Source organism: Microplitis mediator, chromosome 5 (genome assembly GCF_029852145.1).
Source record: "Microplitis mediator isolate UGA2020A chromosome 5, iyMicMedi2.1, whole genome shotgun sequence".
In the NCBI taxonomy this organism is placed as follows: domain Eukaryota; kingdom Metazoa; phylum Arthropoda; class Insecta; order Hymenoptera; family Braconidae; genus Microplitis; species Microplitis mediator.
The window spans coordinates 27,285,386-27,304,336 of NC_079973.1; the positions used below are offsets into that span (position 1 = coordinate 27,285,386).

At 31.7% G+C, this 18,951-nt stretch overlaps 5 protein-coding genes across 7 annotated transcripts; 4 read left to right on the plus strand and 1 right to left on the minus strand.

Annotated features, from left to right (window-relative positions):
* Nucleotides 1-1,491: 1,491 nt before the first annotated feature.
* Nucleotides 1,492-3,454, plus strand: LOC130668711 (seminal metalloprotease 1). Its single transcript, XM_057471117.1, has 3 exons — nucleotides 1,492-1,771; nucleotides 2,092-2,268; nucleotides 2,539-3,454. Exons 1-3 carry the CDS (start codon nucleotides 1,567-1,569, stop codon nucleotides 3,126-3,128), a joined length of 972 nt encoding a protein of 323 aa, XP_057327100.1. The 5' UTR covers nucleotides 1,492-1,566; the 3' UTR covers nucleotides 3,129-3,454.
* Nucleotides 3,455-4,438: 984 nt separating this feature from the next.
* On the plus strand, nucleotides 4,439-8,282 carry LOC130668708 (acylamino-acid-releasing enzyme-like). Of its 3 annotated transcripts, XM_057471111.1 has the most exons (14): nucleotides 4,439-4,578; nucleotides 4,896-4,992; nucleotides 5,079-5,299; nucleotides 5,398-5,570; nucleotides 5,671-6,087; nucleotides 6,158-6,306; nucleotides 6,363-6,534; nucleotides 6,613-6,861; nucleotides 6,926-7,063; nucleotides 7,150-7,370; nucleotides 7,464-7,543; nucleotides 7,619-7,666; nucleotides 7,795-8,019; nucleotides 8,100-8,282. In XM_057471111.1, exons 2-14 carry the CDS (start codon nucleotides 4,978-4,980, stop codon nucleotides 8,206-8,208), a joined length of 2,217 nt encoding a protein of 738 aa, XP_057327094.1. In that variant the 5' UTR covers nucleotides 4,439-4,578; nucleotides 4,896-4,977; the 3' UTR covers nucleotides 8,209-8,282. The 3 variants fall into 3 exon arrangements, with proteins under 3 accessions (XP_057327094.1, XP_057327096.1, XP_057327095.1); XM_057471113.1 differs by lacking the exon at nucleotides 7,619-7,666; XM_057471112.1 differs by lacking the exon at nucleotides 4,439-4,578 and having other exon boundaries at nucleotides 4,770-4,992.
* On the minus strand, nucleotides 8,281-10,776 carry LOC130668710 (uncharacterized). The gene is made up of 4 exons (XM_057471115.1): nucleotides 10,185-10,776; nucleotides 9,881-10,104; nucleotides 9,600-9,813; nucleotides 8,281-9,516 (listed from the first exon to the last, which is right to left on the minus strand). The coding sequence occupies exons 1-4, from the start codon at nucleotides 10,306-10,308 to the stop codon at nucleotides 9,014-9,016; spliced, it is 1,065 nt and encodes a 354-aa protein (XP_057327098.1). The 5' UTR covers nucleotides 10,309-10,776; the 3' UTR covers nucleotides 8,281-9,013.
* Nucleotides 10,777-10,879: 103 nt separating this feature from the next.
* Nucleotides 10,880-14,706, plus strand: LOC130668707 (integrator complex subunit 8). Its single transcript, XM_057471110.1, has 8 exons — nucleotides 10,880-11,178; nucleotides 11,245-11,656; nucleotides 11,728-12,205; nucleotides 12,267-12,512; nucleotides 12,587-12,836; nucleotides 12,913-13,897; nucleotides 13,962-14,080; nucleotides 14,153-14,706. The coding sequence occupies exons 1-8, from the start codon at nucleotides 11,058-11,060 to the stop codon at nucleotides 14,611-14,613; spliced, it is 3,072 nt and encodes a 1,023-aa protein (XP_057327093.1). The 5' UTR covers nucleotides 10,880-11,057; the 3' UTR covers nucleotides 14,614-14,706.
* A 138-nt stretch (nucleotides 14,707-14,844) lies between these two features.
* Nucleotides 14,845-18,674, plus strand: LOC130668709 (coiled-coil domain-containing protein 85C). The gene is made up of 4 exons (XM_057471114.1): nucleotides 14,845-16,550; nucleotides 16,616-17,021; nucleotides 17,149-17,429; nucleotides 18,365-18,674. The coding sequence occupies exons 1-4, from the start codon at nucleotides 15,912-15,914 to the stop codon at nucleotides 18,407-18,409; spliced, it is 1,371 nt and encodes a 456-aa protein (XP_057327097.1). The 5' UTR covers nucleotides 14,845-15,911; the 3' UTR covers nucleotides 18,410-18,674.
* Nucleotides 18,675-18,951: the final 277 nt, after the last annotated feature.

The window sequence follows — 18,951 nt, forward strand, 5'->3', positions numbered from 1 at the left end:
TACATTATTATATGTCTTATACAAAATATATATATATATATATATGTGCCAAGAGAATGGTCAGGCGAGCGAGTCATTGTCCTTTATCTCAGGTCGATTTGCGCACAGATACATTCATACACCAGACTCTGTTGGAACACATAAAAGCCCGCGGTTAGAATTTAGGCTACCGCGGAGGTTCCACACACGGAATCTGGAACGTTACAGGTCATTGCCCTCAGTCACTCGCGCGCCCATACATAACACACATATGTATATACATATGTATTTATAATGTATAATTTTATTTGTACATATATATATTTACGCAATTAATTATTTTTTACCCATCTCAAAACTTTCGGCTGCATTCAATAAATTACACATCCTTACAATCAATTCTATAATTATCCTCCTCCTTCTCAATTAATTGCACCTCCTTTGCCATAATTTAATTATTCATTTTTTTTATTATTTTTTTTAATATCTCCGTATATTTATACTGAATATAATTACGATTACGATAAATAATAAATCCGTTTTTTTTATATATGTAACGATAACAATATAAAATTGCTTATTCATTGCGATATATTTCTCAGATAATGAAATGCATTTTTCAATCTCATTTTATCGTCACCTTTAATTTATTTGCTCTTATCTACTTTAGATGAGATTTATTTTTGCTAAAATTTCGAATTTCCCGAAATTTGAACATAGCGTTTTTCCTCAAAAGTACTTTCCTCAAGACTAGTTGATTTTCGAAAAATATATAACAGCGAGGGCTAACAACCTTTTCTATTTTTTACTCAAAATTCATCCGTATTTTCATTTTGGGCTCTATTACGTCAAGTCGTTCTTTGACTGACCCAAGTATTTAAGGTCATGCAAATCCAATTCAAGCTGGTTTACTTCTCCTCTAGGATACGATATCCAAGATGTAGTGTTCCAACATGACAAAAAAAATATTTTTAAAAACAATAAAATATATAGTGAAAATAAAAGTTTAAAAATATAAGGAATAAGTTGAGATTAATTTTAGTATATACTTTCACAGGGAAATTAACAATCCTCGTCACAATGTTTTTGTACACACAACGACAACGGGTGTGACTATCGCAACTATATATACATCATGTACTATTCTTGACCTAATTACATAAATAAAATATTCCAAGTGTATATATACTTGAAACTGAAGGTAAATAAAATATTAACAATCACAATTACATTCTCAAGGCAAATTTTAAACAATTAAATTAAATATATCTGCAGTTATTTATGTATTTAATCAAGCAAATAAAAGTAATTCATTGGTTTAATCAACTACTCCTACTAGTTAATAAAAATTGTAGGGGAAAAAATAAATAAAGAAAAATTAGATCAAAGATTATTTGTGACAGCGCATACGGATTATCACTCGTTATCTACTTGTGTAGATTCCTGCTGTTCTCTATCACCCATGATATCATTCATGATACATATAAAAATATATATATATAAATTAATCCTTCGTACAACAATTGGGAGCATTTCTAGTCCACTTGTCGAACAAACAAGACATTGAGTGAAATAAATAACTCTACAATGACATCAATTAACATTTTAACGAGTTTTATTACAACTATTATTATTTTATTTTTAAATTCGTCAAACTATAATTACGGAGCAACTGCATTCAATAGTAATCGTAGTAAATTACAAGCCGATGAACAAATCAGTAAATCAGTACCTCCGAAAGTACACCATTCTGCTAAAAATTACGATTCGAGTTATAACCGCGAGGAAATATGTAAATTTATAATAATAATTATTATTTTCTTACTCTATTATTTATAAAAACCTTAATTATTTTTCATTAGCGTTTAAAATATACACTGTCATAATAAACATCTTTAAATAATAATGAGTTTCAAAATCTAAACGGCCTTAAAACAAACACAACATCGTAAAAACAGATTATAGTTACAATGACCTCAGCGTTAGAAGAGGTTTGAATTTAAATAATTAAAAAAAAAGCTGTTGAGATGTTTTTGTTATTGTGGTGTATATTTAAAACACTAAATTTATAAATGAATATAATATATAGTTAATTATATGTTAAATTGATAGTTAAAAGGGTCAATCAGTGGAGTACAAATGACAAAGAAAATGTATGGGAATTAAGTGGCTTATTTGAAGGTGATATAATGCCTAATAGTGATTCGAAATTAAGAAACGGCCTTGTGGATGAAACTATGCGATGGCCTAACGGTAGCATTCCTATTTATATTGATAGAGACGATTTTGGTAAGTTTTTGAGAATCAAATATTCACATGGAGATTATTTTTTACTTAAAATTATTTACCCTCTTAAAGTGATCCTAGTACTCAAATATTATCCGCTAGGGCAAAATTCTTCCCTAATCAAATGACCCAGGCTTAATTTGAATATGTAAAGTTAATTTTAGTTATAGAAAAATAATCTCTGTGACATATAGTAAAAATTTTCTTAATTAATTCACTGGGTGTCTACGTCAATGTAATAAATTCTTGAATAAATATTTATAATTTTTGAAGATGAAGAGGACATCGACCAAATAGTAGACGCGATAGATGAATTTCACGAAAAAACGTGTCTTGTTTTTCGTCCGTATGATAATAAAACAGACAAGAGTTATGTAACCTTCCAAGGAAATGAACCCGGTTGCTGGTCTTCGGTAGGCAAACAGAACAAAGGCCAAGTTATAAATCTACAAAACCCCGGTTGCCTTAAACACGGAACTATTGTCCATGAAATATTACACGCGGTGGGTTTTTACCATCAGCAAAGTACTTACAATCGCGACGAGTATATTCAAGTGAAATGGGAAAATATTCAGCCTGGCAAGGAACACAACTTCAATAAATATGACAACAATACGGTTACTGATTTCAATACCGAGTACGATTACAACAGTGTAATGCACTACAGTAGCAAGGCCTTCTCGCGAAATGGCAATGAAACAATTACACCGCTGAAACCGGGAATTGAAATTGGACAGCGCAAAGGTATGAGCAAAAAAGACCTTTTCAAAGTTCGCAAGATGTACAATGGCGAATGCAAAGGACGAAAACCCGCAGGAGTAATTGCTACCGTTCCGCTGCGGATTAATAATTTATTATTTTAATTAAATATAAAATTAATTAATTATATACATTATCATTTATTTAAAATATAATTTTAATATCGAAAAAAAAAAAAAAAAAAATACGCGCGTGTACTCGAGATATATATAGTGTTATTATTCAATAACATATTTGTTCGTCTCAGGTTATCACTTTTGTGTTGACTCACATGTTTATACGTTATCCACATTTTACATTATTATTAATTACAATATACACAATTATCGTGGCGTCACGTTTTCTATAGATATATGCTATCTAAAAATTGTTTAAGCCTTAAAAAAAATTATATTTGTCGTTAATAAAAAATCATTTTTATAATTTTAAATTTTTCAAGTCTTCATTTTTTTTTCTCAACACATTCCGTTGGATAAAATATTTACTTTATTAACAACTATTAAGTACAGACTATACATTATCAATACAGTTAGAGTAATTATAATTTATCATTATTATTTTATAACTATAATCAGATAATCACAATCAGACAGACCAGTGTTGGCATCTGTATGATAATTATAGTAGATGTCACATAATTTCATTCACGTATATACTACATGACGCATAATCTATTCACTATAAAAGATAAATCTACTATAATTTTTAAATTATAGTAAATTTATGTGCTCGACCAATTCAAAAAATTTATAATTCTGCTGCCTTCATCACCTCCTCTGTCATAATAAATAAAATGCACTAAATTTTTTTTAAGGTGCGATAATTTGCATATAATTTCATATCTTCAAGATTTCAACGATCTAACGACAGTGGAATAATCAGAAAACTGAAGATTTTTTTATTTTTAGACCAACAAACTCAATATTGATAGAATTAAATTTTAAAAAATGATATGCAATTTCTTCTCGATAAAAATCTTAAAACTGTCAGATGTCTGGTATTTTTAGTATCAATATGCAACCAGATAGACTGACAGAAATCAACGCTGCAATCATTGAATGACACTCAAGACAACTTTTAAAACACTTTAAGGTGTGTTAATTTTTATATCGACTCTTAAGCAAAAATTAACACACCTTAAAGCATATAAAAAAAATTAATATCATACTGTAATTTAAAATAAAACGAAATTTCTTTATACAAAAATAAATATTATGATTGTTATAAAAATAAATAAATTTACCTGGATCCTAATCAGCATGATAATAATAAGAGTAAAAATCTACGAGAGTTAGTATCATCATCATCATCATCATCATCATTATCACATTACATTCACTCGTTAAGTCTTTTAAAAGTAACACATGTGATATGTGATGTACACACATATGAGTACGTCAAACACGTCAACGATCAACGATTGTAGTAGAGAAGGTGGTAACAACACATGTAGACAGACCTGAAGAAAGTAGAAAAAAGTGAATTTTCCAGAGCTCCTGCTCTCTGTTGTTGTTGTTGTTGTTGTTATTGTTGTTGGTTTTTTTCTTATCCGAGGTAATTAGCACGTGTTGTTATAATTACGTAAGAAATGAAAAGTGTACAATTAAAAAGTATTATCAGTAGGTTTAATTATTTTTAAAAATTGCTTATGGTACGATGACATGGCAATTTTAATCTGATTGTCATTTAAAATCTCACGGTTCTAACCTTAAAAGTATTACACAGGACGATATTTATATTGATGTATTGTTGATTTAAATGTTTGTTGTGCTGTTAATTATTAATTTAACTACATAATTAAATTAAAATATGCCTGATAAAATTATGTAACATAATTACAATGATATTAAACTGAGCGTTAAATGCTTTAGGCTTCAGGCTGCAGGTGAATAACTCAAGTGTCTCCATACCAGAGTTTTTTTAAAAATAATTATCTTGTAATTAAAAAGTAAAATGTCATCCGCTCAAGTAAGTATTTTTTTATTTTATTATTATTACTATTAATAGACAAACAGTTTTATAATTAAATGTTATTGTTTTAAATAATAAATCAGGTGGATAAAATATTGAAAGTATATCGGTCATTGGCCCAATGTCCATCAATAAGTTCAGCGAAATTAACTTGGGTCGGCGATAACCAGCTGATTGCCCAGAGCAGTTGGTCTGAGCGAAATTTGGAAAGGTCCTCTAATCAAAAATATTCTGTTGATTATGTCCTATCAGCAGATACATTTAAAGTCGTAACATCGTCTTTCCCCATTGACATTACATCCGAGTACGTGTCATTAACTTTTTTTTTAAATTATAAACTGTTGTTCTTGTTTATCAAATTTAATTTAATTATGTTTATTTTAAAAATATATATATTTTTAGACTTTTATCCAAGACAAGTTTTAACGGTCAGTATAAAGCTGTGCTGAGATCTGTCCCCGGGAAAGATAAAGACCCAACAAGCAAACAATTCATTGAAGTTTGGAATAAACAGTGTTTACTTAAAAATTACGACTTATCAGCAATTGACGTCCATGGTGATGTTTATTGCGATGGTAAATTAAAAATATATATATTAATAAATAAGTAATGCGTATCTGTGATAATATGTATATAATTATCATGACAAATAAATATAATATAAATGTCACGTAGGTGAATTTGGGTCATTCGAGTGGTCCTCGGAGGCAGACAAATTAATATACATCGCCGAAAAGAAGCTTAAAAAATCTGAACCTTTTTATAAACAAAAATCCTTGGATAGCAAAAAAAATGATGATAAATCTGACAATGATGAAATAACAAAAGGAAACGAATATATTTATAAAGGTGACTGGGGTGAGCAATTGGTTGGGAAACATATTCCAGCTATTTGTATGCTGGACACTAATTTAAATACAATCGTTAATCTACCTGGAATACCCGATGATTTATCTCCTGGTCAAATTATCTGGACCCCTGCTAACGACGCTATTGTAGGAGTTGCATTAAAACATGAGCCTAGAAGACTGGGTCTGGTTTTTTGTACCAACCGCGAGTCCTGGATATTTTTACTCAAGGATGGGAAAATGGGTAAATTTATTTTTATTTATTTATTACATTGAACCCATTGTAATTTATTTATTGTTTTTAAATGCTCAAGAAAAACTTTCGAGTGATAATTGTTCCGTCCGATCACCCCGATTCAGTCCAGACGGTAAACACTTGGTCTGGATAGAACGAGATCTCAGTGGACCTCACCACAATGCCCAGCGGATTATGCATATCAATTGGGAGGCTTCAGTCAAAAAGGTATATTTATTTTTTAATCAAATTTATCGTAAATTATCATCATTATTTTTTTACAGCCAAATATTCTTGTTGACGTAGTCAGTAAAAGCATTACCATAGAAAACAACAAGCCCTTTTATGGAGTTTATAATCGTACTTTTCCGCGAAGATGCTGGAGCTCTGATTCGCGTTACTTATTTTTCAGTAACCCGCAGCGGTCAAATGTACGATCTTACGTTCTTGAAATCGGTATGTGATTATTATTATTTATATTTAAACGTTAATTATATGGGTAATTAATTATTAAAATAATAAAATTAATCGTAGAAACAAAGAAACTGACGGAAATCGAAAGCGACACGAGCAGCTTGAGCATATTAGACGTTAAAAATAATATACTTTTATTTTCTCGAACGTCATTGGTTGATTATCCGAGATTATTTGTAGGGCGATTTGATAATAAAAATCTCAACCGGATATCACTAGGTGAAATTTCCTCAGAGATAAAAGCCGTTGACTTGGATAATATTACATATGAATTCAATGAATATCAGTACAATAATGATGAGCGAGTCCGTGAGTATATCATAAATAAAATTAAAAGCTAATTAATAATATAATGAATTAAATAATAATACAGGTGACTTCAATTATATTTACTTTGGACCGAAAACGGGGGCCGATAAATCCTGTCCATTGATTGTTGTCCCACATGGAGGACCTCATTCAGCATTTGCAAATATGTTTTCACTTGAAGCATCTCTTCTTACTTTACTCGGTTAATTATAAATTTAAATTTATCTACTGGCATTTAATTAATTTGCTGACGTCTTTATCAATTTTATGTTTACTTTTTTATTGTAGGGTTCGGAATTTTACAAGTTAATTATAGAGGATCAACTGGCATGGGAAGTGATAATGTCGAGTATCTCCAGGGCAGAGTTGGAACAACTGACGTAATTGATTGCGTAACAGCTACAAAACAAGCACTTAATAAATATCCATGGCTAGATCCCCAAAGAGTTGGTCTCAGCGGTGGATCTCATGGTGGATTTTTAGTTGCTCATTTAAGTGGACAGTACAATGTATTCATTTTATTTTATAAATCTTTACCAATTAATCACAATTTACTGCCAGACAACATTAAAATAAAATATCTAACTGATTAAATATTTCAGGATATGTACAAAGCAGTGGTAGCTAGAAATCCAGTAATTGATGTCGCTGCAATGTTTACCATCTCCGATATCCCTGACTGGTAATTATTATTTTTTCATTCCATCTACTCTTTTTTTAAAAATGTATTATATTAGGACACGGGTTTATATTTCAGTCGCAATGCACTTTTTAAAGATGAAAGAATGGCGCTTGGCCATGACGTGTAAGATTACTAATAATTACTTAATTGTTATATTAATAAATTTCTATTCATTACTCATCGAGTTATTTAACATAAAATTCATTACTCTAAATATTTTATTAAGCGACAATAAAATTTTCAAATTTTAGGTGTGCAGCTGCAGTAAACCAACAATACCGTCAGTCATTTACCGGTGAACCAAAATCTTATGCCGAAGAATTGACCATGAAAATGTTTAAATGCTCGCCAATTGTTCATGCTGACAATGTCAAGGCACCCACGTTAGTTTGCATTGGAAAAAATGATTTAAGAGTACCACCATCTCAGGGCAAGTACTGGTACAATCGTCTCAAGGCAAATGGAGTAAAAACCAAGTACGCATTAATATATTACCAGTATACATACATATATATAGTTACCACGAGATCTTAATATCTAATTTATTTTAATTTAGGATGCTTGTTTATGATGATAATCATCCATTGAGTTCAGGTCCCGTTGAAATTGATGAAATAATAAATGCTGCACTTTGGCTCCTAGATCATGTTGATGCCAGCAATTAATAGTATTAAATACAATTTGTTTTATACATCAAGTATTTTTTACTTATCAAATAAATAAATATAAACACTCAATTTATGTTGTAACTTTTATTTTTTTTTGTTTTTACATCTACGTACACGTTTACAAAGGTATTAAAAATTATAAATATTATTAAAAATGTCAGTTTACAAGCGGCAGAGTGTACCGTATTGGAATTAAAATAAAGAAAAAAACTTTAAGTACACTTTGATCGTTGAGATTACTAATAAAATAACAAAGACGCACGTGTCTAATTATACATCACTGTAATTAACGTATAATTAAGACGATCCAATCAGATTATACTTTACGGATAATCCGTATTGAACGTACTTAGCTGCGGATAATTCCAATTATTTATAAAAAAAAACTTTTTTCTTTTAATTCTTATAAATATTTAATTGCATGAGTTAATTATAAATTCAATTTGGCATGATCGCTTTGAGAAAATACAATAAAAACTTATTATTAATAAAACTTAAAAATATTATTAATTATTATCAACTACATATATACGATACGTATATTATATATACAATTTAGTAAATATAAAATACTGTCGTATAATAACAGAACAGTGTTTAATATTTATCAATAATTTAATATACAATTTGTTCGAATAATTGAGCGTTCAATAATTATAATTTAAAACGCACAACAAAGGTAACATGTGACCTTAATGGATACTAATTATTACGTATTACGCATTATTACCTATTACGTATATTGTAATATAGTCAATTTATTTATATATGATTAAAAAAAAAGAAAATAAAAAAAATTACGTTATATATTACTGTGAACAGGCGGCGTGTCGACGTCCTCTGCTGGAAACAGAGAGTCGTAACTAGGCGGCAAATCTTTGTCAGCGGGTGACGAAAGAACGGCGACTTGTAGCATCGGTGCCGAGGGTACCGAAGGCGATTGCTGGTCAGTAAAATTATTTGACCCCCGATTATTTGCATTCGTAAATCTCCGATCGTCTGGATTCGGTGGACCGGCGCAGTCTGGAGACCAGCAGAGTTTGTGATTTCGTCGGCATATCCACAGACCCATCAAAAATATAACAAAGCAAAGCACTATTGTTGATACGGCAGTGATTGTTACTTTTGTTCCAATTCCATTACTTATTATTATTTCAGGACAATTAGCTTCGTCTTGACAAATACCAGGAAGACAATTTCCAATTCCGTCACAATTATATTCCTCCGGTAAACAGTAATTAGATGTTTCCGTTGGTCGTTTATAAATCTGACCGTAATTATTTAAACCTTCACTGCGGAAGCACTCTAGTGTTCAAAGCCCAAGAAAAAAAAATAATAAGTTAGTTGTATTTAATTAGAGTACAAAATTTGAATCTTAATTAATATACCTTTGAATGGAGTATATACAAGTGTTATATTCAAAGGAGGATCATCTGGACGCAGAGGTTGTTTTGATACAAATATCGTTGTCTCTATTTCTCCATCAACGCTAAAGTTTCCATACCCATTGTTGATATTGTATTCAATAAACTCATCGCGTATTTTTTCGTAATTAAATTCCCCGCAATATTTCTTACCCTCGCTATGATTTTTTCGTTTAAACTAAAAAATATAATTAAATTACTATTTATCGAATAAATAAAAAAAATAAATAACAGGAAGCACTTACTCTAACGTAATCAAGACATTCACTGCCATTGCGACGAAAAGACAAATTCTGTATGACAACCATCAAATTTTCATGATGAGATGTTTTGATGATAAATTTACATTTCAAACCACTGCTACGATCTACCTTGAATATGTAACTGGGCTCGACAATTAAAGCACGAGTTATCTTTATTGTTTTCTCGTTACCCAGAGGATGGCAAATTTGTTCTTGCGTCAAATTATCTAAAATAAATAATAATAGCATTAGGACATATTTTGAATTGTAGTTTTAAAGTAAAAAAAAAAAAAAAAGAGTTACTTACATATATAATAGGACTCATGTTTTGCCAATGAGTGTTTTAACTTCGCGTGGCACAAGTCAGTGGTTATATTTATTACCAGAACAATAAATAAATAAAAACATTTAAAGATGCACAATTTAGCCATTTTTTTTTTTATATATAGACAAAAAATGTCAACATGACATTTTATCCGTCAGCTGTAAAATTTATTATATTCAACCTGATTGGTCTGTTGGGAATTCACTATTTTATCTAGACGATAGACGACTAGTCCAGTCAATAATTAAATATTAAAATTATCCGCAAGGATTAATCATCAGTGTATGATTCAGTCCATGTTCATGTCCATAGTCATCAAAAAATTTAATTCTCAGAAGACAATCCACTGGTGCAAATAAATTCTTGCATTCAAAATTATTTTTGTAGACTTGATAAGATATGATTTATATATATTTATTAACTTGATACTTAATTTAAATAGTCTTAAAAAAACAGTAAATTTTTTTAACTACTTATCTTTTATTTTATTTGTACAGGACTTAAAAGTAAAGAGACTGGATCCTAAAGACGCAGGTGGTTGTCCAGATAATTTTTTTTCAGAGCGACCTCTGGTATTTTTTATTTTACCTCACAGTTCTCAGGACATGCAGAAGTTCCTGGTAGCGAACTCTGCCAACAGTATTTCAATTTACTGCCATCTGTCCGAGGTCTGAGTACTCCAGGGGACCAATGTCGTGTCAGTCGTCAACTGTCTGCGAGCGAGAGAACAACTTTAACCTGCTCCAAGTCACAATTTGTTGTATTTATGTTTAAATAAAAATATAATTAATTAATTAATTATAAAATTTAATAATTAATTTAGTATAATTATCTCTGGTAATTAATTTACAAGCGATGATGGATGTCGATCTATTGAGACCGGGAACAGTACCGATTTCACCGGATACTGTTCTCTGGTTTGAATTTCTGTTAAATCCGTCTCTGTTAAAAAATCATATTTCGAAAAATTTACCAGGTAAAGTCAAAAAATTAATAATTTTGTTGATAAAAAATAATAAAAAAATATTTATCGTATTTTTAGATCCATCTCCAACAGACTTGATGATTAAATTCATGTCAATGAATGCTGATTCCCGGGAAACGGAAGTTAGAACGATTGATTTGGAATCAGGCGAATCAAGTAACATTAAACAATATCCATTCAAGTGTGTGGCTTTGAAAATTTTGTCTTTAAAAATAGGAGCGTATTTTAAATGGGACCTTGATATTTTGGAAATAAAATTACCGCTTCCAATGCAACTGACGTTTCTGCAAGATCTTTTTTACGTTACGGGAGATTTTAATATTGAACTACCAGGTCGCCCAGAGTTTGATATCACTACTGTCAGCGATCAATTTTTATTTACACTCGTTTTGTATCACCGATGGCATATCAGAGCCATTGTCAACAAAGCTTTGAACAACAAGCAGTCAAAGCCACAATTTATCCACATGTAATATATATTTTTTCTATTTATAATTATAATCATAATTAAATGAAACTAAATATTGTCGTTATTTTTAGACCCGGTATCCAAGAACCGACGTACGTAGCACCGGCTCTGGTTGATGACATCATGAGAAAAATAGAAGCTAACGTACAACACAGCGTACAAGTATTGAATCAAGTTATTCAGCTGAAAGAGATAAAACCAAAATTGTTGACATTTGACACATTTCAAATTTTAACTGAAGACAGTTCGGAGATAAAACAAAACTGGGAAAATATGCAGGAAATAACTGTCGAAGAATTCAAGTGCCAAATTCACTATGACTTGGCAACTATTTATTTACTAAGAGAAGAATATGATATTGCCAAGTATCATATCACTCAAGCAAGAGATTTATTTACTACATTAGCTCAACTAAACACTGAAATGTCTTACTGCCGAGTGCAGAAAGACGGTTTGGACGGATACTGTCTTGCGACAAACGTTGCTGTTGTTGGTGTAGGACTTTCTTTGACTCAACAGTTACACAATTCCATTAAAAATAAATATACTGTACGTATTCATTATCACAACTTTTAAATAATTTGTTGATACCAATATATTTTTATTGCAGGATATACTTGACATACTGAAAGCTGATAATATAGCGCGGGAAATACCAATGATCTACCGAGACAATTTAGAATTAGATATAGAAGCAGGCGTAGCGAATAATAAAATTAACGTTCCCAAAGATTTGCTGCTAAATATTCAATGTTTAAATTTGGTGAGAAAAATTTTAGACAATAATGTTGTACAAGGCAACTACGTCACTGAAATAAAACGCTATAAATCTGTCAGCTTGGACATACTCTTTCCGGTGAGATTTATAATAATAATAATAATTATTAACATTTAAATTGGTTTGATCAAATATATATTTATATTTTTCAGGCCATCGACAGCGTTCTGGAAAGTGCATCCGCTACTGACAAACAACGAATAGCTCGTTATCTTTTATATTTAATAACAATGACGGATAGTATTGAATTATCTCAGCGTATTTTAGCTAATGATTCTTACAAGTCATTATTTGACGACGAACAACTTGAAGAAATAAAAACCCAGGCGACGCCTGAGGTTACTGAGTTACCTCCATTGTTGTTAAACAACGACTGGGGGGTTTCTCTTACAACTTACAATCGTATGTACTATTGTACTACTTTTATTTATTTATTTATATATTTTAAATCAGTAACTATAAATAATTTATATTTTAGAAAGTAAAAAGTTTCATATATTTGAATTGGAGAGACGGTTGATTCACTCGTATGATCCAGTTGAAATACGAGAATTGTTGATAATGTTGGACAGACAGAATCCGATGAACCCACCGAGCCGGGCTAAAAGTCGATGGGAAATACCGATTCCATTGCAAAGTGTTGTCAGCGCTCTTCCACGTGGTTTGTATCAGGACTATGCATTCATATTGCTTGCCAAGAGTCGTGAATTGACGAGCGCTAAAAATTTAAAAGACGCAAAAGCTCTATTGAATGCCATTGAGGACGAGATTCAAGTACACGTTGCCACGCAAAATCCAAGTCTGATAAATACTTCATTCAAATTGTCTAAAATGATTAGCTGGGAATTGATTTTAGTTGAAATTTTGCAGTATTACAATTTATGGAATGCTAATTTGACAATAAACTCGACTGTGGATGACTGCAATCTTTCAGAATTAGTTGATAAATGTAAACAGTGTTTAGCAAATTTACAGGCAACAGATCAAGCCATTCCGCGACAAGAAATAATTGAGTACTGCGTAGTATTTTTATTAAATATGGCGGAATGGGATTACTTGTGCGGATTGGAAAAACGTTGGAGTCATTGTGAATTTGCAGCGGCGATAAGTAGCGTTTGTCAGGAAGTTGTTAAATTAAAAGGAACACGAAAGTTTCCTAGAGAAGCCTGGGATATGCTGCTCGTTACCTTCGGACCAACCAGAGATCTGCCTCAAAAAAGAAGTAATAACAGCGGAAATATCACCGGGTCATCCACTACGACAACAATCTCTGGCAGTAGCAGTGGAGGTACCAAAGATGTCATGAATAATATTATTACTGGAACTCTTCTTAGACTTCGAGAGCCTACAGCACTTGCGGTTGCCATTTCATTGCTAGCAAGAATACACAATGTTTTACGGGATGAATCTAGTCTTGAGTTGTACACTCAGTATCTCACACTTTGGCCAGCCAGTATATCAAAGTAATTTATTTTTAAAATTTATTTATTGTTAATTAAATACTAAAATTATTTATTTAAATTACAGCGCTAATTCTTACAACATAAGAACAATCAGCGAATTCCTGCTCCATTTGCTGACTCAGGCATTAAAATGTTACCCAACAAATGTTCACTTTTTACGAGTTATGGGAGATCTTAATTTCAGTAAGTTAATTATAAATATTATTTTATTTTTATTTTAAATAAAAAAATTAATTTATTATTTTATTATTCCAGTATTGGGATACCATGAGAGCGCAATGAAGTACTACCTTGAAGCAATAATGGTAGAAAGCAGTTTATTCAGCCAGCGAGTTCCAGGACACCTCCAGCCAATCTACCGAATGATTAAATGCTGCGCTCATCTTCAGTGCTACACCCAAGCGACAGTACTGTGTCAATTTTTAGAAGAAATAAATTACACACTAGCATTTAAAATGGCATCTAGCGATCCAAAGACTTGCGCATCCACGGATGCTATGGACGCTTACTACCATTGCATTTGGGACACAACTATTTTGGAGTTTCTGATTCACTTGCACTCAAAACGTGGTGAACACCACAGAAAACAATTAGCCATAAAAGTTATTGGTCTGTTGGAATTAAATTCAAATAACAATGACGAGATTCAGAGAGAAGCGGCGAATATCCGCAAAGCAAGATTTTTCCGAGCGCTGGCAAAACAATATGTCTATTGAAATTATTCATATATTTTATATCCATTGATTTATTATTATTTTACTGTATAATATAACTTAATTGTTTATAAATATTTTACAAGCTTTTTAAAATTTTTTCTAAAAATTATTTTAAATAATAATTTAATAATGTATAAAATCAATTGGACTTAGAGAGTATTAAGGGTTTAATTAATTTAGTGGCAATGACAAGTAACCAGTATGATGTATTATGCATATCGTATTCCCCAAGTCCCTCTTTAATGTCACCCTTTATCCGAGCACTCACCTCAACTCAACTCAACTCACCTCCTCCTCTTTACTATCCGCGGCAAGTAATTTTACCTTTGCTTACCTTTGCTTTCTCTTGTTATTTATTTTTTACCTACTCTGGTCTTTACCTTTATTTATTTTTCTCTCTTCCTCTCACTGCATACTCACATCTTGTACCGTAGTGGCAGCAAATGTAAGCCGGATGAGATGAAAATCTACTGTAAAATGCATGGCAAGCGTTTCTGTCAGCGTCAGCATGCTGTGTGGACTAAAAAAAGTATACTAGAGAGGTAGAGGTAGAAGAAGAACAAGTATATAGAGGCAGAGGTAGAGGTATAAGAGTATACAGGTACACGAGACCCCCGCCTTGGGTACCCCTACTTACTCGTGTACCTCGCTGCTCTCAAGTATATACCTATATATATGTTATACTCGCTGGTGTAATGTTGTTTCGTTGTACTTATTTCTCGCATTCATCATTTTTAAATGTGCTGATAAATTATAAATACGATTTTGATTAGTCATTAGTTTGTTTGAATTATTAAACTAGTTGACTCGGTACTTGTGTTATCGCGCGGGCGCGATTTAATGAATTAAATATGTGGTGAGGAAGTTAAAGCATCCGTACCGCGCGTTCTAGATCATTTTGATCATTTTACCGAGTACTGTATACCTGTAGAAATTCCTCTCTTACTTCTACTTAGTCTGTTACTACTCATACTGTGGATTTTAAAACGTGTAGTGATCGAGATCGAACGCAATATACCTAGCTTTTTATTTCAATTCATGGTATTTAACAACTCTTAGCCATATTGAAGATCATTATTTATCAACGACAGTTTTTTAAATTGTATATAAATATTTAAATTATTTTATTTGGTGATTAAAATATTAACGAGTGTGTAAAAGTACTGCAAGTTGGTAATGACAGTGGTTGAGATGATAAATGACTTAGAATATGGTATTGAAAAAAATATACGGGGCAAAGTAAATGAATTTTAACAGAAATGGAACGAGTGATACTTTACACCTGATTTGAGGCCACCATGTCAAACAAAACAAAATCCCAGCAGACACAGCATCAAGAGAAGCAAGTACAGCAACCACAGCAGCATCAGCAACAGCAGACACAACAGCAGCAACAACACCAAGTCCAGCAGCATCAGCTGCAACAACATCAGCATCAGCATCAGCATCATCTTTTGAAACAGCAGCAATCAGCCGGGCAGCTTCCGCCTCAGTACCAGCCGCCCCCTCAGCCTACTATTGGTATTCTGAAGAATTCGACAGGTATCAGCGGCAACCCAAATGCCCTTTTGAACAGCTACCCCCAGTCACAGCAATCCCAGCGTGTGACCAACATTAAAGATGCACAAGCTAAGTATCTTCCTAAATTAGATAGTCTTGGTACCCAGTCCATGGTTATTGGATCAACTTCAAATAAACCCGCCTCCCACTCTTACTATCCCTCAAAAATATCTCCGGGTCAATTTTTACCCTCGAGTAGCAGCAGTAGCAGTAGTTATCCTGGTGGTAATATTATTATTCCGAATACAACCAAACAGAGAATAACCGACGAAGAATTTATGCGACTAAGTCCTGTGGAAATGCTAAAGTTTGTCAGAAAAACAGAGAGTGATCTTGCCAGAATAGTTACAGAGCAAAATCGGCAGATACAAAACTTGGTAATTTATTTATTTATGTTTTTTTTTTTTAAATATCAATTGTATTAATTAAAATTTTTATTAAGCTCGGTGAGTTGCGGTCATTGAAAGAAGCTAACCAACGATTGAGTGACGATAATCAAGAACTGAGAGACCTGTGCTGTTTTCTTGACGATGATCGTCAGAAGGGACGGAAGCTCGCTCGCGAATGGCAGAGATTTGGTAGATACACTGCTAGTGTAATGAGACAAGAAGTATCGGCTTATCAAAATAAACTGAGACAGCTGGATAATAAGCAGCAGGAGTTGATAAAAGATAATCTTGAATTAAAAGAGCTTTGCTTGTATCTGGACGAAGAGAGAGGTAGCGGTGGCGCCCAAAGGGACGACGGCGATGGCTCCAGCTCGAGCACAAATGCCGAAGAAACGGCCGCGGTCCCTCCGCCACCTCCCGCTCCACCACGACAAGTTCGACATACTTCGTTTTTTAACGGTAAATATTATTAAATATATCAGTGTTTCCGTAAACATATTATTTATTTATTCATTTTTTTGCCAAGACACGACAGCTTTATAATAATTATATCAATTATTATAATAAATAATTAATAATTAAATAGATGAAACTATGCAATACGTTCGGAGTCTTGAGCAACGGGTAAAACAACTTGAGGAAGATAAGAGTATGTTGCAAGCGAGGGCCCAAACTTGGGAGGCTGAGAATCGGGATCCTCGCTGGGAGCAAAATACCGACACTGACAATCCTCATAATTTACATAGCGGAAGTGGACGTCCCGAGGCTGTTGTGCAAGCGCTTCAAGTTCTTGAAGTACGAGAGCAATTAGAAAGAGACGCTGGCCATAATCCTACTGAAAAAGCACTCGTACGAGAGATGTGTAATGTAAGTATACTTAAATTATAATTAAGGGCATTCTTAGACCTTGTCTTCCCCCCCCCCTCAATTTTTTAAAAAATTCAATCATCTTCAACTGTCATTACCGTATTTTAATTTTAAGGCCATTCTCAGACAATGCCCCCCACTTTTTAAAAATTTTCAATGATTTTCAACTGTCATAAGCGTATCAAATTTTTATCAATTAATTAAAAAAAAATGAGAACATTAATTGAAAAAAGGACAACGTAGTCGTAATTTCGCCGATATATCGATTTAAAAAAAACATTATTTACACTTGATATCAATTAGGAGTTAAACAAAATTCGTTAAATAAATTTCAGTAAAATCGTCATGTCAATTTTATAATTCGAATTTTTGAATTTTGTTGGCTAAAATTTATTCAACAAATTTCGTTTAACTCCCAACTGATATCAATTGTAAGTAATTTTTTTCAAATTCTATATCTCAACGAAATTACGACTACGTTGTCCTTTTTTGAATTAAGGTTTTCATTTTTTTTTAATTAATTAATAAAATTTTAATACGGTTATGACAGTTGAAAGTCATTGCATATTTTTAAAAAGTGGGGGGCACTCTCTGAGAATGCCCTTAATATTCGTGCCAATTTTTTTACTCAAAATTTCTTCTTTAGGTTAAAATTTATTTACCAAATTTTATTTAATTGCTAATTTGAAGTAACATTAAAAAATATAAAATTATGAAAATTCTGATTGAAAATCCCGATAGAAACCGATTGATCCCGATTGAAAGTCAATCGATATCGATTAACCAATCGGAGCGCTCTTAAGAGGCGCCACAAGCTCCGGTCGGAATTAATCCAAGTTAACCACAGAAATTAATTGAATTTATTAAAAAAAGACATGGTTTAAAAATACTCAGCATTACTAATAAAAATTATATGAATAAATAAAAAATTACAGGTCGTATGGCGGAAACTTGAAGAAAGTCCACACATGAGACGTTAGTTTGTTGTACGCGTTGTTAAATTATCTCTGCACTTAGCACTTGTTACTATATAATTACATATTATAATATTTATAAGTATATAGCTCAATTTACAGTGTAATGGAGAAATATTATTAGGTATCTTACTAGAGTACAGTTTAGAATTAGTGTCAAAAATATTAACCACAATGATCTTATTAGTAATATTTATGATGATATTAAATAAAGTTATTATTAATTAATTTGACAAGGATAAAAATAATGAAAAATCTATTAACATAATTGTAATTTTTCTATTTCCACGTGCATTTCTAATACACTGTAATTACATAATATAATTATATATAATTTTGCTTAAATTGTCATCACATCACATATTTATCATCTTAAATTTAAAATTTAAAATTAAATTCGAGCCGACTTATCCACTGTCTGATGCTACTGCGTGCACATTACATTCGTTGATTTTAATAGTACAAATAAATAAAAATAATAATATTTTTTAAGCATTATCGCTAAGTAAATTAAAAAATAATTATATGTTATCTAGTATTGTAATATG